The following is a 25,000-nucleotide window of genomic DNA, read 5'->3' as shown; positions in this document are numbered from 1 at the left end:
GTGGGAGTGAAAATAAAGACATCAGACTCAGAATAGTCTCACCTCCAGGCCCCTTCTTTTTGCTCTTCTTCGACTTCTTCCTCTTGGAGAGTTCGTTGAAAGCTTCGGCTGCTTTCTGAAGTTTGGTGACAAAGTGTTCGATATCGTCCAGGATGTGGTTCAGGATTTGCTGCATAGAGAGTCCATTATTAGTTTCAGCACATAGACCAGACACTAGAAGCTATATTCTGACAAGGACATGCTGTGATTGCTTCTTATTTAGTATGATCAATACATTATTCAATAATACGCTAACAAAGGATATGTGCCTTGCACTTTAGCTGTAAGAACTATTCATATTCACACAAAATATAAAACCAGCCATCTTGAAGTATATTAAAGTAACACATCTGCTAAAGATCAGAAGGCTGCACCGTTTAAAACAATGTCATTACGAAGTCACTTCTCTGACGATGCTGAAAAATGTACTTTCCCCCTCACACACCTGACACCATGTTTACAACATAAACATTACAATGTTTTACTGTTCTAACTCAAGATGCAAGAATCTCCTGTGAGGCTAATTCAATTTGCAAGGCAGGTGAGCAGAGTGATGCTGCCCTATTGAATTAGCAAAGGACAGAGAGAGAGAGAGATGTGTGTGTGACTGGGATAGAGAGAGAGAGAGATGTGTGTGTGACTGGGATTTTTCGGGGTGGATACAAACAAAATCCCCCATGTTAGTAAATACATAGGAATATATTTTTATATGGAAGCCACCATCTCCTGCACCCTTCTTCCCAACAACACCACCCAGTCCAGGCCCAACCTCCCAAAACAACGTGGGGTGACCGCCCGTTCCCTCACAGAGGGCAAGTGACTCCCTGGGATGAGACGAGGGGATCAGAGGATGAGAAAATGAGTGGAACGAGACTAAGGGTTTGTAAGGGCGAGACAGCGAAAGGATCACGAGTTCAAGAGACAAAACCAGAAACGAGAGGGTAAATAGACGATGAGAGAGATGAGGGGGGATCCCAGGATGAGAGAGAAGAGGGTTTCAAACTCACCACGTCCCTGTCCACACGTGCAGCCGCCATCTCAGCTGGCTCGTCCTGCTCAGAGTACTGCTGCTGTGGGTCATCTGAGAGGCATACAGAGACACACACACACACACACACACACACACACACACACACACACACACACACACACACACACACACACACACAACACACAACACACATCACAGATTACACACCAACTCAGTGAGACAATAAAACATGGTGTGAAATAAAACATGTCAGTATGAGATGCACTACTGTTGACCCTGATGGCCTGACTGCTTGAGATTGCTTGAGAAAGCAGCCAAGCCTCACACTCAAAGCATGACAATTGGCAGCCTTGAAAGGGACAAAGCCAGGGGTTACAAAGGCCATCTTATACAAGATGAGCGCATCAACTGGTCAAGCAAAGGACACAACACACTGTTCAGCTAAAGACTGCCCCCTAGTGGTACAACCTTCTACTGCCCATAATGCATCTGTGTGGACAGCAGTGTACATAATGGTGATACATTTTTTTTCTTTTCAATTTCTCCAATGCTCACAATAGCTAGCAGTAATGGAAGTCATAATTATTAGCCTGCCTCTTACCGAGCAGGAAGGAGCATAGAAAGTGGGGGAAATTCAGACAGGTTTTGTGAGAGTCTCAGGTGTGTCTGAGTGGCTCTTAATGGTGAAATTACAGCTCTCAACTCTGACAGAGTACACAATGGTGCACATTTGCTCTGAAGACACCTTTTGACTTTGCACCTGCAAGACATTTCTCACTTGGAAGAAAGCCTGGCAAAAATTCAGTGAAAAAAAAATTGTAAAATGTGTACAAAAAAAAGTACTTTTCCTCAGGCTTTGATGGGTTTAAATTAGGCTTTATTTTTTAAGGTATTATTTATTTTTCCTGATATCTACTAAGAAAAGACAGTCTTAGCTCTCAAAGCATCATTTTGATCATTTTCAGTTATTAGTCCTAATATTATATTGAAAATAAGATCATTTATCATATTATAATAACGATAATACATCTTATTTTATTATAATGAATAAAACAACCATGAGTGACAAACTATTTTCTTTAAACTAAATCACAATTATTTCTACCCCAAGAAATTTGATTTCGGAAATGTAAATGAAGAATGATCCCAGTCTCAGTTATTAGTCCTAATATTATATTGAAAATAAGATAATCTTATCTTATTATAATAATAATAATAATAATAATAATAATAATAATACATCTTATTTTATTATAATGAATAAAACAACCATGAGTGACAAAAAAAAAATCACAATTTTTAAAACAAAATCACAATTATTTCTACCCCAAGAAATTTGATTTTGGAAATGTAAATGAAGAATGATCCCAGGCATATTGAACTCAATGTTGCCCTTTGTGTACATTTCAAAACACTCAGTGATCCGTGATTTCCTGTTTCTGATTTCCTGGTAGAACAATAAGGCGAGACAGGGCATAAATCCCTTAGTCATCCCTCACCATGGGAAAGATTCTAGAGCCTTCCACCACAATAAGGCATTTTTTTTGTATCTATAATCCTGTCGTCTGTGTCTTATCAGACAGTATGAGACAAGACACAGTGGTGTCTGATGGCAAAAGGTGGTATTTGGAATATAATGAATTTTGTGAACAACTGTGACTTACTTGCTGTGTAAAGACAACATTTGATAAACAGTAAGGAGAATTTTCATTAGCCATTTTCACTCATACTGCAAAAGGGTACCAACAATTCTGGCGGGTGCCCTGTATTCATTTAGCATCTGTTCACATCTGGAATCGGTTCAGGATTAACCTAAACAAAGGCAAAGACAGTTCAACAGAACCACTGCACTGAAACCATGCTTTTATCACGCCTTCACACCCCTGTCATTGTTGGATGTATTTCAGCTATTCAGTGACACTACACACTTCTCCTTTAGGTGCTTTCAGGTCAGTCCAATGAGTCTAAACCCGGTGGATTGTTTTATATTTATATTTGAGTTATTCAGTGACACACACACACACACACACACACACACACAAACACACACACACACACACACACACACACACACACTTCTCCTCTAAATGCGGTCCGGTCAGCCCACTGAGTCTGCACTCCTGCAGAGACTTACACTCCTGGTTCCCACTGCGCTCGTGCTCGACGGAGACTTACACACCTGGTGCTCACTGCGCTAATGATCGTGCGGAGACTTACACTCCTGGTGCTCACTGCGCTAATGATCGTGCGGAGACTTACACTCCTGGTGCTCACTGGGCTAATGACCGTGCGGAGACTTACACTCCTGGTTCTCACTGCGCTAATGACAGTGCGGAGACTTACACTCCTGGTGCTCGCTGCGCTAATGACCGTGCGGAGACTTACACTCCTGGTGCTCACTGCGCTAATGATCGTGCGGAGACTTACACTCCTGGTGCTCACTGCGCTAATGATCGTGCGGAGACTTACACTCCTGGTGCTCACTGCGCTAATGATCGTGCGGAGACTTACACTCGTGGTGCTCACTGCGCTAATGATCTTGCGGAGACTTACACTCCTGGTGCTCACTGCGCTAATGATCGTGCGGAGACTTACACTCCTGGTGCTCACTGCGCTAATGATCGTGCGGAGACTAACACTCCTGGTGCTCACTGCGCTAACGATCGTGCAGAGACTTACACTCCTGGTGCTCACTGCGCTAACGATCGTGCGGAGACTTACACTCCTGGTGCTCACTGCGCTAATGATCGTGCGGAGACTTACACTCCTGGTGCTCACTGCGCTAATGATCGTGCGGAGACTTACACACCTGGTGCTCACTGCGCTAATGATCGTGCGGAGACTTACACTCCTGGTGCTCACTGCGCTAATGATCGTGCGGAGACTTACACACCTGGTGCTCACTGCGCTAATGATCGTGCGGAGACTTACACTCCTGGTGCTCACTGCGCTAATGATCGTGCGGAGACTTACACACCTGGTGCTCACTGCGCTAATGATCGTGCGGAGACTTACACTCCTGGTGCTCGTTGGCCCAGGCTGACCAGGCGGCCGCCCTGCTCTTCACGTCCACCTGAGCGTCTTCTCCCGGGGGTTGGGGAGCCGGGGCCGCGGGGGGTGGCGGGATGATGCCCCCGTCACTCTTCAGGATCATCCTGGACAACAGGGAGGAAGAAAAACATGGAGCGTTCACTGGTGGAAGAATAACTCTATATATATATATATATATATAAAACTAAAGACAGGAAACAATTGAAGCGACACCAGCTTCCTCCTTTTAAACACTTTACACAGGTCTAATGTACAAATGAGGAAGAGATTTTGGTTACACAGAGGGCATTCAGCCATGGGTACGGAGATGCTGCTCAGCACAGAAGGATTCTGGGAAACTGAGGCTAAACAGTTGTGTTAATTTACACTTTTATCCAAACATATAACAAGTATACAGTTACACTTTGATATCCGAAGAAAAATCAGGTGTGTTTTATTACCTTAAAGCTTCTGGCCTCTTCTTCACCTTCCCACCCTTGAAGTCACTGATGGCACTGTCGATATCGGCATGGATTAAATTAGCCTGGAGGGGGAAGCAATAATAACAACATGGGTCAATGTCAGCACTTCTCTTCTCCTCACACGATAGCATGACTGCCAGCTCAACAGCGCCCAGTGGGTTGGTATTGTTATTGTATTTGTTCTCACAGTTTGAGAGCAAATGCCGAAATTCTGCTACCAACTAGGCCCAACGTTGCAATATTACAACGTTTCCCTAAAAACGTACAAAAACATATTTGCATCGGAAGACTCTTAAAACATCATCTGACTTAAAAAGAAAAATGTTTTAGAAATAATTTTTATGCTTGGGTCTTACAGGGTTAAACATGACTGCCAGCTCAACAGCGCCCAGTGGGTCAGCTCTGTAAAAGCTGCCGTCATGCCAGGAGGATGCCAAGCAGCAACTCTGCCCTGTGTGCCCTTCACTTCAGCCACTCATAATCATAAACAGCTCAGCCAGGAATGTAGTAGCATGATTAATATGCACTATATGATATGGCAGTTCACAGCCAGAGGAAGTGTGTGAGAGGCTTTTAAAGCTCATATCAGTGATTAGCATCTTCCACATGTCATAAAAACACAGCCACGTGCTTCGGCTCTTTTGTTTGCGAAACAACTTCACACTTCCTCAACTGTAAATACAGTAACTCGGTGGTGCTCGGAAGCTTACGGCCATAATAAATCATTACAACCTTCACATTTGTGAGCAATAAATACAGGGGGTAGAAAAGATATCCCTTTTTATATCCTCAGTCCTCCGTGCTACACGTACAGTCTTACATTCTGTCATTTGGTCATTGGCTAGTGAGCTTCAAAGCAAGGACATAGCCAAACAAGGGAAAATATTCATTCAAACAGAAGGATGTGGAATGCAATGTTTCAGTTGTGCAGGGTGTCAGTGTCAGACAGGAGAGGGGACTTTTTATGCCACATCCCCAGACTACATTGCAATCATCCTCTCCTCCCATAGGGGGTGCTAAGTGGTAGAACACAAATCCTCCAGCATCCATTTCATCCCCCCCCCCTCCCCCTCCTCCTCCTCCTCCTCCTCCTTCTCCTCCTCCCCCTTCTCCCCCTCCTCCTCCCCCTTCTCCCCCTCCTCCTCCCCTCCTCCTCCTCCTTCTCCCCTCCTCCTTCTCCCCTCCTCTCCCTCCTTCTCCCCTCCTCTCCCTCCTTCTCCCCTCCTCCTCCTTCTCCCCTCCTCCTCCTCCTTCTCCTCCTTCTCCTCCTCCTCCTCCTTCCCCTCCCCTCCCCGTGTTCCAGGCCTCTGACTCGGCCCCAGCCTCACCTTGATGTCATCGCACTGGAAGAAGTGCAGGTCAGGCTTGCCCTGCCCCGTCTCCTTGCACACCAGGGCCAGGATGGAGTCATAGCTGCAGGCGTTCATCACCGCCTGACAGTGCTGGAGGGTGCTGATGGGGAAGTTCTCCAGCTCATTCTGAAGATAAGATAAGATAAGATAAGATAAGATAAGATAAAGTTGTATTAATCCCGTTAGGGAAATTCAGGTGTCATAGCAGCAAGATTTATGAAGTGAATAGGAATCAGACATACAACAGAAATAAGATAGGAATCAAACAAACAACAAAAATAAAAACAGTCCGGCCTCTGTCTTCCCCGACTAACTCCAGAAAGGGGGGGGGGGGGCATGTTAATCATTAGACACATTGTGCGGGACATGACAAAGGTGGAGGGGGGGGGAGAGTGGCAGTGCCAAGTCAGTCAGCTGAAAGAGGGCTGCTGGGAACACTGAGGGTGCTCAGCAAATACAGGACGGAGCTAACGAGACGAGACGAGCGTGTCAAGATGTGACACGGCATTAGCAAAGGTGAAGAGTGACTTGTACAAAATGTGGAAAGAAAATCAAGAATTTTATACGGCTTGAAAGTCTGCCTTTGTTCAAACATAGGTCTGCTTCTCAAGCCACCAATAATGTAGCCTGGCCATTGCCAGCCTGTGACTCCATTTCATTCCGTCTTTCAGTCTGGGCCAACCCAATGCATTTTGGTTTCCGAGATGGGCGGGTGCTTATCTTGAGGTTTAAAATCATTGGAGTTCCCTTAACCAATCAGCAACGTTTAGTAAGCATTCGGTAGATTAAACTCTTCCCAAAGCCAGTTGGGAGAAGAGCTACGACATCCTTTCCAATCATAAAACTTACAAGAAAATACTCTTGTTCTCCTTTTAATTTTCTGATGTTCTCGAGAGTTGAGACAACTTTTCCGATAGCTTTTCGTGTCTTTTCCTCCAAGGCGAGTTTTGCGTCACAGCTCTGAACTGTTCGCTGATTGGTCCTGCAAAATTTTGAGTTCTGGAGACGATTGTCAATGGGGTTGGGCCAGACTGAGTATGAGCTTGAAATCAATTCAGGTGGAAAAACGTAGGCTGGTGTCACCAGGCTACCAATAATGAGCCTTGGCACAACTTTGATAGAACTTCTCTGATTTCATTTCCAACTCCAGAGTTAGAATGATAGTGAGATCTGTACCCATTTTTAATGGAAGTCTAAACACAAGGCAGATTCAAGCGACTGACAGGCTCCTGAATGCCATTAATACAAAGATATCTAATAATTAGCCAAAGGATCTCTCCCTAGTAGCTTAGCAGCTAATCCTGGGGGAGCAGTGGTTCACCTTGGTGTCTGCGTCAATGAGGCTGACCGCCTTCTCGTCCACCTGGAGGACCATGTCCTGGGTCCACACCTTCCCTTTGGCGTCCAGAAGACGCAGCTTCCGGATCCCATCCTCGATGGTGATCATGGCCTCTTTCCGATCCATCACAAACGTGGTCAGGTGCTGCGGCAGAGGACATTTAGTCATTTAGCAGACGCTTTTATCCAAAGCGACTTACAAGGATGTATGCACATTTTACATCTACACTGATGGCACCCTGCACATCAGGAGCAATTAGGGGTGTAGTGTCTTGCTCAAGGACGCTTCGACAGGGAATCGAACTAGCAAACTTCTGATTACTAAACGACTTCTCTACCTCCTGTGCTTCAGGTCATTTAGGAAAGTTACAAAACAGCCGGATACGACCATATATTTTTTTCTAATAAAGGTTAATCAGGTGATCGAAATGATTAAACGTGATTAAAAGTGATTAAAATGAACAGTGTAATATTTGTATCATACCATTAAGTATAATACACTTCTTCTAGACAGAACATTTACACTCATCTGGCTACATACTCATTTTGCTTACATACACCTTATCTTCACTGCAAAGAATTACTTACCAATACTTATATTGATTAAATTATATTATATTACACTACACTTTTACACTCGTATTTGCCACAAATCGTTGCCAGACTCTTCTAAGCAGAGAAACTACAATAGAACAAGGGTGCTGTAATATGATATTGAAGTGGAAAGGCCACAACCTGCTCGTTTTGGGGAAGTCCACAAGCTAAACATTACACAACCGCTGAATGACCAGAGGGGAAGCTTCACCCGGTTTACAAAACAGCGCTCTCTATTTTAAGGGCATAACTAATGCCATTGCCCCGTGGAACCGTAACTTCCCAAACTACAACAAAAGACAACCAGGGACACAAATGAAGTCATGCGGGGAAGAGTTTTCAAACAGAGTTTTCATTAGAGGGGGCAAATACAGAAATGTTGTGACGTGTTTGATGTGTTAGGTCAGCCAAGGTGAAGAGTTAAGTCAAAACCGCAACAACTGACTAGGGATAGCAAACAGGAATGTAGTTTGCTGTGGTCCTAAAATAGTCAGGGTGTTGTTTTCCTGGAATAGATTCACCTGGATCGTAGGGAGCGCTGTTGGTGTGGTACTTACCTCCACGTGGTACTGGGATGTGTCCGTCATGCTGTTAATACTGGTTTTTGTGTAGTTCTTCCTTTGTTCTAAAAGACAGAAACAGAACAGTCATGCCAACGGGTTTGTTTTAACTAAGCCAAGCAGAGGAATTCCTTCTATAACCTTCATCATTTTGCCAAACCCAGCTCAACGTGACGTTAGTTTGTCATACAGCATTGAGAATATTCAAACCATGAGCAAGGAGAGTTTAAACCAGTAACACTCAGAGACCAAACCATGCCACGCTATAACCTGTAAACCAGTAACACTCAGAGACCAAACAATGCCACGCTATAACCTGTAAACCAGTAACACTCAGAGAGCAAAACATGCCATTCTATAACCTGTAAACCAGTAACACTCAGAGACCAAACCATGCCATGCGTTAAACTGCTAACAAAATCAGAGGACGATGATTGTTGTGATGTTTCTGCAGGTGAAGGTTTTTACCTATAACAGAAATCCAGAGGTCATGAGGTTTCACTCTTTACCACCCAAAAAGAGCACCCAGGTAGAGGCTGGCACAGACAGAGCTCTTAGGTAGAGGCTGGCACAGGTTTTAGTGGCTTTTAGCCTTCAGAATTTGTGTTGCAGCCTTTTAAAAGCCCAAGGCTTGTGTTTCCCGAAAGCACCTTCAGACCATCACAACAAAGAAATCCGATGCTCTCAAAATGATAGACAGACCCGTTTAATGATGGTCGTTGCACAACAATGCTTTTTGGAAATGCAATTCTGACGCCGATAGTGGTGTAGATCGTAAAGCACACACTCGCACTCAAAGCCACTCTGGAAAAGGAGGTTGGTGGGTGGGCTGTACAGGAAGAGAAGTCTGCAAGTCTGCAAAACCAAGAACAAGTGAGGTCCTTGTATCATAACAAAATTTGATTCATTTATTGCAATAACATTCGATCATCTCATTTTATTGTCCACCTGGAGAATAGGAATTGGGAAATAAATCAACTGCAGGCAGGAGGATAAATTGGAACCATAACTTACTCGGTTAGACTCACTGCCTCTGACCTTGAGCAACTCATAGGCCTATAGGCAATTATTATTGGGTCACCTGACAGGAACATGGAGTAGACACCATAGACATATATAGAGACATATAGTCATAGACCTATATATGTCTATGGTAGACAAAATTTAGACTAGTTCTGGTTTTGCAGAGGGACAGTAGCACAACACCCCGAGAGTCCTGAAATCCAGCTCAGTTGCTATAGCTACCTTTCTTTTTGTGTTTGGCAGATGTGCGAAAAAAGTATTGTCCATCTGTCCCTTCTTATGTGATGCAGGGGAAAGAAGAGGGTGATGAATGGAGAGAATAACAAAAGGCAGACAAAAAACTGGAAACATGGATGACAGAGGTCACGATGGCAAGGGATCCCCTCGAAGATCTGTTCAGAAATGTTTGATAATAAGCGCTCTACATTACTCTTCATAACCTTCATAGTCTTATTCAAAAGCTTGATAACATATCTAGGAAGCTGACAAGTAATGTTTGAAATGACTAATGCTATGATACGACTTAATGATTTAACTTAATGATATGACTTAATGATATGACTCAGACTAAGTGATAAGCGATACAGTTGATCTCCGGGAAACATTTGGCCATGACCTTCAGGACTTCCAGGACTTCAAACATTCCCATCAGACTCAACAGTCAGTCAATCATTAACTGAACAGAATATGAGGTTCTCTGCATGTGTGATTATGAAAATAATTCAGGCTGAATTGTGAGTGGGAGAGATCAAAGCAAGGTTTCAGCTGCCTTGAAATCCGACAGCAAGCTTTTCAGCCTTTTAAGGTCCATCTACATACATTATCCGGCCTGTTGAGTTGTTTGTTTGTTTGTTACTGCTAGAGACAACAAATATCTTAATGCCAGAACGAGACAACGGGATCGTTTTCATCTCGTCTCTAACCTGTAATCCCATCGTACCTCTCTTCAAGGTAAATAATGAAGTGATACAGACAGTTTGACAGGACAATTAAGAACCAGTGTACAAGAACTTCTCCATCTGTCCTTAGAATCACAGGGGCGGCAGCGAGAAAAAGAGAACAACTGCTCCCTTCCATTCTATTGCGCTGTATTGTTCTGTCACACACACACACACACACACACACACACACACACACACACACACACACACACACACACACACACAGACACAGACACAGATGAAGGCCCAGCAGTGACAGGGTCAGACTCAAGACAACACAGACAGGCCCCAGCTGCTCCCCATGGAAGGTGTCAGCCAGTGTCAGTCTTTGCCGTCAGGCACGAGGCAGGGCAACCGCTGAGCCTGGAAAGAGCCACAGCCGAGACCCCAACAGACAATCGAGGGATGAAATCACGGCTGCCCACAACTCCTCCTTTCTGCAGCAGCGGGGCCAGGTTGGACGCAGCGATTGGACACTGGCAGGGTTAGTCCCACCCACTGCGATGCCGTCCACCAATGGCGCAGCTTTGCCATGGGGTTGATGCGAGTGTGATAGGGAGGTGTGGCGGAAAAATAAAATGCCTCTGCAGTCTACGCTAAAGGGGGGGGGAGGTGGCAACAATGACAAGGAACTGAGTGTACGGTCTCAGAATGCGAACGCGTACAGCACTCCTTCACATCAGCACCCATATCACTGAAAATGAAGCACACACATGAGAAACCTCTCACGTTGCCATGGTGACATATTACTGTAAATCACAGGAGCCCACCAGGCGGTGGTGGTCGATGAAGCGGAGTGGGTGATCGAGTGAGGAAGCCGGCGGATGAGAGTGTGTGCTACAGCAGAGAGTGGGGATGGCGTGGATCAGCTGAGCATGGTGGCGTGTCCGTTAGTCCTTGAGCTTCACTCTGCTTCTGCGGTCACTTGTTCAGTTTCCTCAAGGTGTGACCCAGAGGCCATTATGGGCAGTGGAAGATAAGCAAACAGGCTGGAGGTGGCTAACAGCTGATTGGCTGGCTGGCTGTGTGAGAGGTGTGATTGGCTGGTTGTGTGAGGGAGGGGTGTGGGGTGTTGGGTGAGGGAGGGGTGAGGCTGTGGTCCCGTGATAAGGGTGTGCCACTCCTGTGTCCAGGTCACCATGCCCAGTGCACATCCAACATTCTCCCACTCACACACACACACACACACACACACACACACACACACACACACACTCACCATAAACACAAACACAGCCGCACAGGCTAGCGCAGACACACACACACAACATGCTCACATACACGCAAAAATACACACACACAGGCACGCACACACAGACAAACAAACACACAGGCAGGCATGTGTACAGACACACACACACACACACACACACACACAGACAGACACACAGACAGACACACAGACACACACACACACACACACACATTTGCTCTCTGGATTAATACTGATTCATAAACCCCATTTGTGCCTCCTCATGCCCTGCTGAATTGATGGATGTGGCCTGAATGCTGAATGCCCATGTGAGCGGCTGCAGTGGGCTGGTGAGCATTCAGAGCATCTCTGCCTTCGAGAGGGAGACACAGCATGCAGGATGCACACCTAACTCCAGCACAACACCAAGATACCCTCACACAACAAAGTCCAGCGGTACACCGACATACCCTCAGACACCTAACTCCAGCAGAACACCAACATACCCTCACACAACAAAGTCCAAAGCATGAAGAGTTCTTTAGATCTGTTCTCATTATCAACAGTAATACTATTAAAAGCAACATATATTTTGTTATTCATATCATAAAACATCTCTCGTTTGACAGGACGATTTGACAGGATAGCTTCACTATAGAAATAGGACACAAAGATGTATAGATGTAGATAGAGGCCCTATATCCTGTTTCTGCCGGTCAGTGTAAGAAGGGCAGCACAAGAGACTGTAAGCTGGTACTTACATTTACATTAAGTCATTTAGCAGACGCTTTTATCCAAAGCGACTCACAAGGATGTATACATTTTACATTTACACTGATGGCACACTGCACATCAGGAGCAATTAGGGGTTCAGTGTCTTGCCCAAGGACAATTCGACAGGGAATGGTACTTGGGCTTGTGTGGACACTCACCGTAAAGAGCCTTAGCACTGGACTTGGTGGCGTTCCTCTGTGGCAGCTCAGGAGAGGGGGAACCATGGCCACTGGAGGGAGAAACGAGACAATGAGAGAGAGAGAGAGAGAGAGTTAAGGGGAGGAGGAGAAGGAGAGAGGGAGGACAGAGAGAATGAGAGAGAGAGTTAAAGGGAAGAGGAGAAGAAGAAAGGGAGGACAGAGAGAATGAGACAGAAATAGAGAGCAGAGCAGGAGTTGGTGGAATGAGGAAATGAGAGAGGGATGAAGAGGAGGAGAGGGAGGAGAAGAGAAGAGAGAGGAAAGAGAGAATGACAGAGAGGAGAAGAGGGAGGAGAGAGAGAGAGAGAGAGTTAAGGGGAGGAGGAGAAGAAGAAAGGGAGGACAGAGAGAATGAGACAGAAATAGAGAGCAGAGCAGGAGTTGGTGGAATGAGGAAATGAGAGAGGGATGAAGAGGAGGAGAGGGAGGAGAAGAGAAGAGAGAGGAAAGAGAGAATGACAGAGAGGAGAAGAGGGAAGAGAGAGAGAATGAGACAGAAATAGAGAGGAGAGCAGGACATGAAGGAATGAGAGGGGGATGGAGAGAGGAGAGGAGAGGAGGGGTGGGGTGGGGTAGAGGTTGAGAGAAATGGGGCAAGAGGATGGAAAAAGGAAACAGAGAGGAGGAGGGAAAGGAGAGGAGGGTGTATGAAAGATAGACGTGTCAAGACAGACAAAAGAAACAGACAGACACACACACACACACACACACACACAAGTTTGGAAAGAAAATATATATGTATATGAAAAAGACAGAGATCATAAGAAAAAGTAATAAAGGGAAAGAAAGAAAGAGAAATAGAGAAAGAAAGAAAAGGAAAGGAAAGGAAAGGAAGAGAGTCAGTTAGATTGAAAGATAAGGTGCAATTCAAGAGCGCTTGTTTGCCATTGTCCTGCGTTTACGGCAGAGGCAGGAGCGGGTGAATGCTCTTTGGCACCACAGCGGCTCCGGTGTCACTCGGCATTGACAACGTCATTGGACATTTGGCATTGACGAGTCACCTGGACACCTGATCGGCCCTGACTCCGCAGCTTCCTCTGACTGGGTGAGGATTAATAATAGATGGAACCAATTAATATGGTGGCATATTCGGAGCCAGAACCCACTGGGCACAAACAAACAACAATACCCTTTAGTCTACAGGAGTGAATGTCCTCCATTACTTTTTAACGTCACACCAGGGTGAGTAAAAATAGCCATTCAAAATAAAACTGAATAACATTTTTTTTTTTTTTCAAATAATACCGCAGTAACAATACCGCAGTGAAAAGGTAACTCGTACAGAAATACATATAAACGTATAAACTGTCTTCACTAAAAAGGACTAAAACCGATTAGAGAAACAACCTACAAACTGAGGGCCTTTAAATCTGGCCTAGAAAGTAAGCTTTTGTTCACGGGGGGGGGGGGGGGGGGGGTGAAACAACTACTCCATTATTAGTGCAAATAGGACACAGACAATTGAGTAACTGGATCAATTTTGCTGAGACAAGACAGGGGAGTACGGTCAGTGGCTTTGCAGGGGTTAAAAGGCTAACGTGGAGGCTGTTGATAAAACATTTTATTATATTAAACACTCTCTCTGGGGGACCAGTATGATGATAATGATGATGATGATGATGATGATGACAATTGATAATCAGACCATTTTTCTGTCCATATTAAACCATGGAACCCTGTATGTCCGGTTTGATGGTAACATTTTGTATTCACTGTTGACATGGTTTGGGTCAGAGGAGACTATGTTGTTGGCCAGCTTTAATATGTAACTATGATTGATTCATAGAGTTTCTCAAGGGAGAAATCTTAAAACTTACTAATCAAATCTTAAAGCAAGTTTGTATTTGAAAGGAATGCCAAACCAAATCAACTTTGTGCAAACTAACTTCCCACTTGAAGTGTGTGTGAGTGTGAGTGTGAGTGTGAGTGTGTGTGTGAGTGTGAGTGTGAGTGTGAGTGTGAGTGCGAGTGTGAGTGTGAGTGCGGAGGGACACTCACTTCTGCTGGGGGGCGTAGGAGTACGGCTGTACTCACAGGCACTGTGTGTGAGTGTGAGTGTGAGTGTGAGTGTGAGTGTGAGTGTGAGTGTGAGTGTGAGTGTGAGTGTGAGTGTGAGTGTGAGTGTGAGTGTGAGTGTGAGTGTGAGTGTGAGTGTGAGTGCGAGTGCGAGTGCGAGTGCGAGTGTGGAGGGACACTCACTTCTGCTGGGGGGCGTAGGAGTACGGCTGTACTCACAGGCACTGTGTTTGTGTGTGTGTGTGAGTGTGTGAGAGAGTGAGTGTGAGAGTGAGTGTGAGAGTGAGAGTGTGTGTGAGTGTGAGTGTGAGAGTGAGAGTGTGTGTGAGTGTGTGTGTGTGTGTGTGTGTGTGTGTGTGTGTGTGTGTGTGTGTGTGTGTGTGTGTGTGTGGAGGGACACTCACTTCTGCTGGGGGGCGTACGAGGCGAAGCCGCCGGTGGAGTAGGAGGGGGCGGAGGAGTACCCGTTCATCATGGAGTTCTCGGCAAACAGTCACCTTTGAGAGGAAACAAAACACATTTACATTTACATTTACATTTATTCATTTGATCCAAAGCGACTTACAAGGATGTATGCACATTTACATTTACACTGATGACTCACTGCACATCAGGAACTAGCAACCTTGTGATTACTAAACGACTTCTCTACCTCCTATATCACTGTCGCCCACATGGGAGACTGGTCATGATAAATCCTCAGAGATTCCAGACACACATTTACATTTACATTTAGTCATTCAGCAGACACTTTTATCCAAAGCGACGAACAAGGGAGAGAACAGTGTGTCAAGCTACGAGCATTAGAACCCTGGTGTAACAATACATACTACTTTACATAAGAAATAAAGAAACAAAATAGAAAAGAAAAAGAAGTGTGGGAATGCTAAGCACTAGTCGAAGTGCTAGACACACTAGGAAGAGGTTGTCAAGCACAAATATGATTTTCAAAGGAAGAGTTCTCCTTATATTACACAGTCCGAAAGGTTGAAACGCAATGTTTGTCTCAATTATAGCACTTTTGTAAATATAAACCAAAAATGCTTTGTATTAAAACGTTATATTGTTTAAAAATGTTTTCTTCAGAAGAAAGGGCCACAGAGAATCTCCCATTCATATCCACTTTGGGAGATGGAAAAGTTTTCCAAATAGAAACCTGCATTTATTCTTCAACCCTACAGCTCCATTTCACTGGTACCTCAGAGAGTCAAGAGGCAATGGTGAATACCGGTATGTGTATAGTGAATATGAGTATAGTGATTATGAGTATAGTGATTATGAGTATAGTGATTATGTATATAGTGAATATGAGTATAGTGAATACGTGTATAGTGAATATGAGTATAGTGAATATGAGTATAGTGAATATGTGTATAGTGAATATGTGTATAGTGAATATGAGTATAGTGAATATGAGTATAGTGAATATGTATATAGTGAATATGAGTATAGTGAATATGTGTATAGTGAATATGAGTATAGTGAATATGTATATAGTGAATATGAGTATAGTGAATATGAGTATAGTGATTATGAGTATAGTGAATATGAGTATAGTGAATATGAGTATAGTGAATATGAGTATAGTGAATATGAGTATAGTGAATATGTGTATAGTGATTATGAGTATAGTGATTATGAGTATAGTGAATATGTGTATAGTGATTATGAGTATAGTGATTATGAGTATAGTGAATATGTGTATAGTGATTATGAGTATAGTGAATATGTGTATAGTGAATATGAGTATAGTGAATATGTATATAGTGATGAGTATAGTGAATATGTGTATAGTGAATATGTGTATAGTGAATATGTGTATAGTGAATATGTGTATAGTGAATATGTGTATAGTGAATATGAGTATAGTGAATATGTGTATAGTGAATATGAGTACAGTGAATATGAGTACAGTGAATATAAGTATAGTGAATATGAGTATAGTGAATACAAAGTGTCTTTTGACTCTAGCTGTGAGTCACTGTCACTGTGTCCTCACACTTCTCTAGGGCCCCATTTGCCATGCCACATGCCACATGTGTGAAAACCGTCACCATCATGTTCATTACTATTCAAAGGTCTACGTGTAACTCTCTTTTGGATTAGGGATTTCTATGTAATAATTTAGTGGAAAGGCAGATGCACAAGCATTCAAAACACACAATTATGCAGCTCACTAAATTCAAGACCTTACTGAGAGAAAAGAGTAGATATGCAAATCCTGCTCATAAAGTGTTTTCAGTGTAATGAATAAAACTTGTTACCAAGGACAAACGTAAACACAACACATAACAGATGACTCATCATGTCAACTCCATCTTTAGCTTTAACGACACACTATAGAGGGATCATCTGCATCGTTCTGAATGAGTGAGACTGGGTTAAAGGGGCGGCCGTGGCCCACTGGTTAGGGTGTTGGGCTGGAAACCGGAAGGGTTTGATCCCTGACTGGTAAGAAAAATGTGGGCGGGGGAAGTGGTTGAGCACTGCAGTCCCATGCCCACATCCAGGGCTGAGGTGCCCTTGAGCAAGGCACCTAACCGCGATCACTGCTCCGGGCTAGTGTGCTTCACTTCACTGTGTGCTGTGTGTATCACTACCCTGGTTGGGTAAAATGCAGAGATCAAATTCAGAGTGTGTGTGTGTGTCACTATCTCTGCCGGAACAGAGTCACTTTCAAAAGGAACTACACCATCCAATCAGAGAGATGCCCTCCAAACCCCATCATCCCTGGCGGAAGTGCCACACACTCAAGCACTCTTCCCAAGGGTACAGACTGTGCCATGAACTATTTCCTAACAATCATTTATATAAGACTGTCAGGAATCCTAAGGCAATAATAGCTTTCCAAGTGTTACAAAAATAGGCTTTCAGTTTCTTAACCAAACCCAGGTTAACCTCAGGAAACCAATCCCCAGCGCCCTTAATGTTAGAGGGCGTTAGGGGCGACAGTAGTACAGGAGGTTGAGAAGTCGTGTAGTAACCAGAAGGTTGCTAGTTCAATTCCCTGTCGAAGCGTCCTTGAGCAAGACGCTGAACCCCTAATTACTCCTGATGTGCAGTGTGGCTTCAGTGTAAATGTAAAAATGTGTGTGGAGGGACAGTCCAAGTCGCTTTGGATAAAAGCGTCTGCTAAATGAATAAATGTAAATGTAAATGTAGATAGACGAGGTTAGCAAAGGTTGAACTGGTTGAATCAGGCACCGCAATCCGCATGGGGTGAAGAGCGAACAGAGCTTGAGACAGTGAGGGAAAATTATAGAGGCTGATCAGATCCTATCTTTGGAATCGAGGCCAAGCTCTGAAAATAACGTGTAGCCTAATGTTTGGGTCCTGGACAAATGCCAGAGTACCTGTGAGTCACAGATACCAGTGAATACCAGTGTTGCCTCATCTATGTGTTTAAAACACCTTAGGCCAGCAGATACAAAATAGCTAACGGAGAAAAAGTTATTGATTTACTGCAACTAACAGGAACTTCCTCGAGGGACCTAGAGCACTTCGAGTTTGTTATTTAATTAAGGTAGCTTTGGCTCTGACAGCGCAGCTTAGTTATTCCAGCTGCTATGCCGTCTTCCTGAGCATCAGGTGTTGGAGGGAAATTGCCTTTCAGCGGAGTTCCACTAACTAGCAAGGGGCGCTACGAAGAAGCAATTAGGCCCACTGACGCACCTGCGATATCGTACTTCATTGCGTGCGGGTCCATGTGCGTGTCAGTCGACGTAAATAAAAGTTGTGGAGAGAGAGTACATCTAATCGCGGTTTAATCTGCACCCTGCCACCAGCCAAAAACACAAGGTCACACCTGCCTCCAGTCAACCCACATGTCCCTAAGTACACAGCACTGGGACCAGCACCGCACCACCAATTAGCATGGAGAGCTTTTCCTGACCCGACGGGATGTACTGTACATCAGAGGTAGCCAGTCACATGCTGGGCCCAGTGGGAACCTTGTGTGTTTATCCGATTTGGTTCTGGTTTCGCTGCGGATAAGAGCATGAATGTTTACCAAAAAAAACAGGCTGGTACACTACACTGGAGACACACACACACACACACACACACACACACGTATACTGGTACACTTCACTGCAGACACACACACACACAACTGGTACACTACACTGCAGACACACAGACACAGACACAGACACAGACACACACACACACACACACAGACACACACACACACACACACACACACACACACACACACACACACTACACAGGAGAGATCTGCACCAGCGCTCCTCAAAGCCTCATTAAATGATCATAACGGGTTTAAAGTTCCATTTCCCCCCCAAGACTACAATTTATGACGTGACTAATGACAAAAGAGGATTATGATGTAATATGCTTAATCGTAGATTTCATGGAGTGTACCTGCACAGTTACAAAAAACACTGAGACATTAGCGGGGGGGGGGGGGGGGGTTTGGGGGGGACAATCACACACAGCAGAGCGTAGCTCCAACGTGCTGAGACCTTTCCACAATGTCACAGGTTTTCAGGGCAGGACTCGGTCACGTGGCAGCACGTCAAGGTAAGACCGCTCGGAGTAGAACTCGGGATCCCAGGCCCGCGCGGTGTTAAAAATGTTTCGTCGTGTTTTTTTTTCTCTGGGATTAAAAGATAATTAGAAAGGAGCTTCCTCAGAACTGCCACTCAGGGGGATCGCGAAATACAGGCTGGCTAATAAAAAGGAGATTCTGGAATTAAATGCCTGCCACACAAAAGGATCTTGGAGTGATTCATCGGGGCATGCATGCGTGTGTGTGTGTGTGTGTGTGTGTGTGTGTGTGTGTGTGTGTGTGTGTGTGTGTGTGTGTGTGTGTGTGTGTGTGTGTGTGTGTGCGCGTGAGTGGGCTGAACACCAAGCAGTTATAAGTAGCACCACTGAATCACAGTATGTAGAGTCAAGCTCTCTGATTACTTTTCCCATGCCTATCCCACCACCCACTCCACACTCTCGCTCTCCCCCCCTCTCCCCATCGCACCTCTCAAGGCCTCCTCACCATGACAACAATCACCAGGATACCTATGCCCTAGGGGCGGGTTGAAAAGCTACCTTGGACAAGTCTGAGGAGACTTTACCCAGACTCTACATATAGTGGGTTGTTATTGGCAACAATGACATCACAATAGGGCAGTACATATTCTCCCCTGTATCTAAAGTCAGTTTAGAAATGCAAGGCATCTTGAAAAAAAGGCGACAACAGACAGTTGAATGCCCTCTCTTTTAAGGACGCCAGTCACACCACACAACCTTTATGACATAGAGGTCTACTTATATATACCATAGAGGTCTACTTATATATACCAATATACAAATGCCTAAAAGGACAGCAGATATGCTGATCATTTCCGCACAGATGGCACAATACTCAGAATGCAAACAAGTAAGCAGAAATAAAAACAATCCTATTTCCTTTTTTTAAGAGGTGGACTATGCATATATGGTCCTGATTTGAGTTGTTATCCAATCATGCAAACTATTCAGGTATTTCTATTTGATTGACTTCAGCTCTGTGACTTAAAAGGAAAGGACACCTCAAACGCACCAAATATAAATCATAATGTGTCATTAAACCAAGAATGTCTGACACAGGACAGCAGAGTTTCCTAAACAATGAGACGGGTTTGAGAGTCCATCCACAGACACTACAACCCCTCCTCAGTGAACCATAGATCCACCCATGCTTACAGTAAAGAAGGATCTACTTTATGAACAGACCTGAAACACAGCAATGATAGCTCAAACCCACACACAGCGATGATCGCACACACCCACACACACACACACCCACACACACACACACACAAGTGATGATAGCACACACCCAGGCCCTCTGGGTCCTAGCACACTTTCAGAGGATTGCAAGCAAGTTCAAACACAGAAAAAGCCAGCTGCTTTGTGGCGGAGTATGTGAGGAGGGTTTTCCTTTAAGCATTAAGCATTATGGCCTGCCCTGTGCCACAGTGCCAAAGTAAGCAAAGCATCACTGCATGTTCCCCGCAAATTATTCACTGAGGGGTTGATATGGCTAAAGGTTAGGGACAGCAGGGACATGGAAAATAGGCTGCAAATACAGCGGCCGTATCCAAGATCCCCAACAGGATCTGGCTGGTTAGCGCAGCAAAGTTAGCGTTTAGCATTAGTGTTTCACACAGAGGCAAGGCCTTTGGTACAGCGGCTGCCCAATCTCTGGCAAGTCAGCAGCAAACATGGTTACGAACCAATCTGGAACTGCATACTGGGGTTTCTATGGGTCACAGTCAGCATAATGGTAGCACACATTTTACTACGGCTGACCTCACAGGAACTGTGTGTGTGTGTGTGTGTGTGTGTGTGTGTCATCTGTGTTATTGATTTTTGGAGGGACGCCAAAGACAACACAGAGTTGGGCGTACAAAACAAATAAATGCTGTGATCGAAGATTTCTGTCAGAGTTGCGATTTTGAAGTTTCGGTCTGTTAACAAGAGGCAAGAAGTATTTGTCAGTGTGACTTCTCATTTTTGCTGCATTCTGGAAAGTCGTTTGCTGTGGCTTTCTTTGGTCAGCAGAGTTTATGAAGCCCCATTTACAGACATCTTCCCGTGGAGCACATCGTTCTAAGTGGATGTCCATTGTTGTATGGTAATGGCAGGCGAAGGTGCGAACAACCGAGCCCACCTCTTTCAATGTCTAGTTAATGATTGAAAGGAGTGCCATTCACGGCCGCTCTCATCAATGAGAATCAATTTCCTTCCTGGTGGCAGTGAAGCGGTCCGGAGCCAAAGCTTAAATGAGGCTCTCGCCGTCAGACGGAGGAGGTGGTTAGCAGGTGGATGACACTGAGCTTTAGGAAACAGTGACGGAAAAAATCCCCACCTACAATAACAACAAAGCGCGACAAATCCAGCTACGATAAGCCTCTTAGCGCCGACTCACGACCGTCAATGTTGGTACTCCGCCGTACCTTAGATATAGACCCCACACAGGGTGCCAAAGCTTAGGCAGATCCCAGTCTTGTATTAATCCAGCATCATTCAGATCTTCAGGGTTGAAAAGTCAAAGTTTAACTCTGGTGTTAACTGTGGCAATTTATTCAGGATTTAGAAACATCTTTTAGTCAGGCTGTGTTCAGAACAGTGACTCATGTCTGAAAAAGTACATTAAAAGAAATATATATATTTCATATATATATATATATATATACTGTATATATGTACACACACACTACAACAGCAACATGTCAAAAATACTTCTGAATTCAAAATTGGATAACTTTCAGCCACTGAGATCTTGAACAGTTCAAAACAACATTTTACAATTCAAAGAAAATGTTAACCTTCACGGTTACTCATATCCCGCATGACATATTTGTAAAAACGTAAAAACACATTCATGTGAAACCCATTTCAACTGTACGTGGGCACCCTCTTGAATCAGAGCCATTTAAAACACTGTGAAAGCGTGGGATGGATCTCCGTGTTTGGCAGCACTCACAGTGACCTGGCAGACATCTTAAATACTTGAGATGCGACAAATATATTAGTTCCGGTTTCCCACACTATCCTATTGAAACGGAATCATTATACCTCTGTCTGAGTGGTGAGAGGGGAGGAGCGCCGGACAAAAGGCCCAATGGGAGGTGGCCTTAAGGGGCTGGGATTGCACTGAGAGCTGCAGGCTTTTTAGTGGCCTAACGGAGATGGCTGGGGGCCCAAGCTGGCCTGAGGCCAGGTGAGAGAGAGAGAGAGAGAAAGAGAGAGAGAGAGAGAAGAGGAAGAGGGAGAGGGAGAGGGAGAGAGAGAGAGAGAGAGAGAGAGAGAGAGAGAGAGAGGGAGAAAGGGAGAGGGAGGGAGAAAGGGAGGGGGAGGGAGAAAGGGAGAGAGAAAGAGAGAGAGGGAGAGGGTGAGGGAGAGGGTGAGGTAGAGAGAGAGGGTGAGGGAGAGGGTGAGGGAGAGGGTGAGGGAGAGGGTGAGGTAGAGAGAGAGGGAGAGAGAGAGGGAGGGAGAAAGGGAGAGAGAAAGAGAGAGAGGGAGAGGGTGAGGGTGAGGGTGAGGGAGAGGGAGAGGGAGAGAGTTTGGCCAGGAAGCAGTGGCCTACGCTCAGGCATCCCTATGGAGATCAAACACCCACTCAGATCCTCACACACAAACTTCACATACAACACACACACACACACACACACACAGATCACACTGGGGTGTGATCATCTGAGGAAGCCCACAACTTAAGGAGCTCAGAGGAAATACAAGAGAGATCAGGCAATTCAAACACCCATGTACCCATGTATGCACACATACACACACACACACACACACACACACACACACAGACATGGGTATCTAATATGACCCATCATGGAAGACACATAAGCGTGTATGTTACATGCAAATAGATTTCCCGCTTTCATGTCGCATGTAAAGTGGTCTAAAGATATAAGCTAGAGAGAAAGAGAGAGAGAGAGACAAGAGTATTGGACAGAACCACAGTAAAAATAAAGCACACATCATGAACTATATAAAGCCTTTGAACTTCCAATGTTCTGCTCAATCAAACAGTCCAGTCAATATCTACACACGATCACCGCCTCTCTCATAGCAGCAAACCCAATCAATAACTATGGGATACCGAGCCACCACTGAACATAATGAAGTTCGATTATTCACTGTAGCCTAACACCCTAACTACATTTTTCAGTATCTTGCCCATTTTTGTGCCATTAACTACTGAAAACTATACAGAGTTAGGACAATTAGAAATATTTTTTTCTTTACCGCTGCTTCTCTACTGTAACTTGCACTGTCCCATGAATATTGGGGTATTGTTTTTTTTTTGGTTTTTGTATGACCTGTGAACAAGTAAGCCCTTTTCGCAAAAACTCAACTGAGTGGCAGTTTTTGCTGGCATGTAACTTTTTTGTAATATATTATATTATATTATATAATTATATTATATTATATAATTATTATAAATCACATGTACATTGTCAATGTTTAAACAAAGTGGTTTTAACTACTTTTTCTAAGTCCCTTCAGTTGACCTACTAAATAGGTCATTTCTCCCTAGGATAGCTTTGCTGCAGTTCAATTTCTTCCAGTGTGAATTAACTGGTAGCTTGCAAAGCTATGCTTTCGAATAACTTACCCAACAATGTTCATTTCTAATCAAAATGTCGTTCATAGTTGACATTAGCATTTTGTAGCAGCTGGGTTATGACTTTATGCCCCTGAGAACTCTCCGGATGTCAGCTGGAGCCTTAGCTGACCTGGCGAGCACTAGCGGAGCACGATTGGAGCACTAGTGAATCCCTTGTGAAGTCAGTGGCACTGCTTGCAGACTGATGTAATAGACCCTAAGCTCTCATCACAGCAACAGTGATTAGTAAACTCAATACTCCCTTCATGCATACAGTGGCTAGTGTGTGTGTGTGTGTGTGTCAGTGTGTGTGTGTGTGTGTGTGTGTGTGTATGTATATATGAGAGAGAGAGACATACAGAAAGACACTTTCTGGCTAGACTGCTACCCGCTGACTGATGCGTATGAATGATTGATGAGTGACCGGCCTGGCATCAGTATTTGGGTCACCAGGAACACTAGATTGGTGGCGCCAACCCCAATCAGCAGCATCAGAACTCAAAGAACCTTTCCCCAACGAGACCAGAACTCAAGGAACCTTTCCCTAACAAGACTGCAGGCAGCCAGTTCACCAGGCCCTTTAGAACTCAAGGAACATTTCCCAAACGAGACCAGAACTCAATGAACCTTTCTCTAACAAGACTGTATGCAGCCGGTCCAATCAGCATCATCAGAACTCGAGGAACCTTTCCCCAACAAGACTGCTTGCAGCCAGTCCACCAGCTCAAAGCCATTCATTTAATTTCACAGTTCACCGTTATTACAGCCGTCAGTTAAAGATGCCCTTCGGACTGGTCTGTCAAGGACAATCAATTCTCTCTGATGCTGTAACACTGATGAGCTTTAATCTATGCAGACTGTCTATCACCCTTCTAGTACTGCACGGTGCTAATCCTATACATAGCACCAGTAGAAATGAGCTCAGCTAACGGTAGCTATAGCAACACATCACAACAGGCAGCCTTTTTTTTTTTTTTTACAAGCGAAAAAAAGGAGCCAGAGGCCATACAACGCCTATCAGCATGGAACAGTCTGCTCCGTCCAATCTCCATCTCCCTCGATCTATCTAAAGCACGTATCTTGAAGGCCACGCTGCCCGCTTTGCATCTCCATAATCCCTGCACACGCTGCCCATGCAAATCTGACCCACTTGTTCTGAGGAGTCAAGGCAGGGTGTGTGTGTGTGTGTGTGTGGGGTGGGGTGGGGTGTGTGTGGGGGGGGGGTGGGGTGGGGTGGGTCAGGGGAGGCTGGGCCACGTGTCTCTCAGCGCTCCATTGTGCTGCCACCTACGCAGCCGGCACTGCCACTCTCCGCACCCATTCAGAGCGCGTTTAGCTCGG

General features: G+C 44.7%; 1 protein-coding gene across 1 annotated transcript in view; it reads right to left on the bottom strand.

Moving 5' to 3' along the window:
* Positions 1 to 25,000, bottom strand: part of eps8a (EGFR pathway substrate 8a, signaling adaptor) — a 67,684-nt gene that overhangs the window by 13,316 nt on the left and 29,368 nt on the right. Inside the window, exons 2-10 of the mRNA XM_080851466.1 lie at positions 14,937 to 15,029; positions 12,475 to 12,545; positions 8,384 to 8,451; positions 7,216 to 7,377; positions 5,871 to 6,020; positions 4,522 to 4,604; positions 4,046 to 4,185; positions 1,047 to 1,120; positions 43 to 169 (exon numbers count right to left, since the gene is read on the bottom strand). Of these exons, the coding sequence (XP_080707592.1) occupies positions 43 to 169; positions 1,047 to 1,120; positions 4,046 to 4,185; positions 4,522 to 4,604; positions 5,871 to 6,020; positions 7,216 to 7,377; positions 8,384 to 8,451; positions 12,475 to 12,545; positions 14,937 to 15,007 (946 nt within the window). The 5' untranslated portion in view covers positions 15,008 to 15,029. The remainder of the gene's footprint in view (positions 1 to 42; positions 170 to 1,046; positions 1,121 to 4,045; positions 4,186 to 4,521; positions 4,605 to 5,870; positions 6,021 to 7,215; positions 7,378 to 8,383; positions 8,452 to 12,474; positions 12,546 to 14,936; positions 15,030 to 25,000) is intronic.

The sequence above is a fragment of the Sprattus sprattus genome (genome assembly GCF_963457725.1).
Source record: "Sprattus sprattus genome assembly, chromosome: 14".
NCBI classification, from domain to species: domain Eukaryota; kingdom Metazoa; phylum Chordata; class Actinopteri; order Clupeiformes; family Clupeidae; genus Sprattus; species Sprattus sprattus.
The sequence above is the reverse complement of the archived record's forward strand: the minus strand, read 5'-3'. Positions and strand labels throughout refer to the sequence as shown.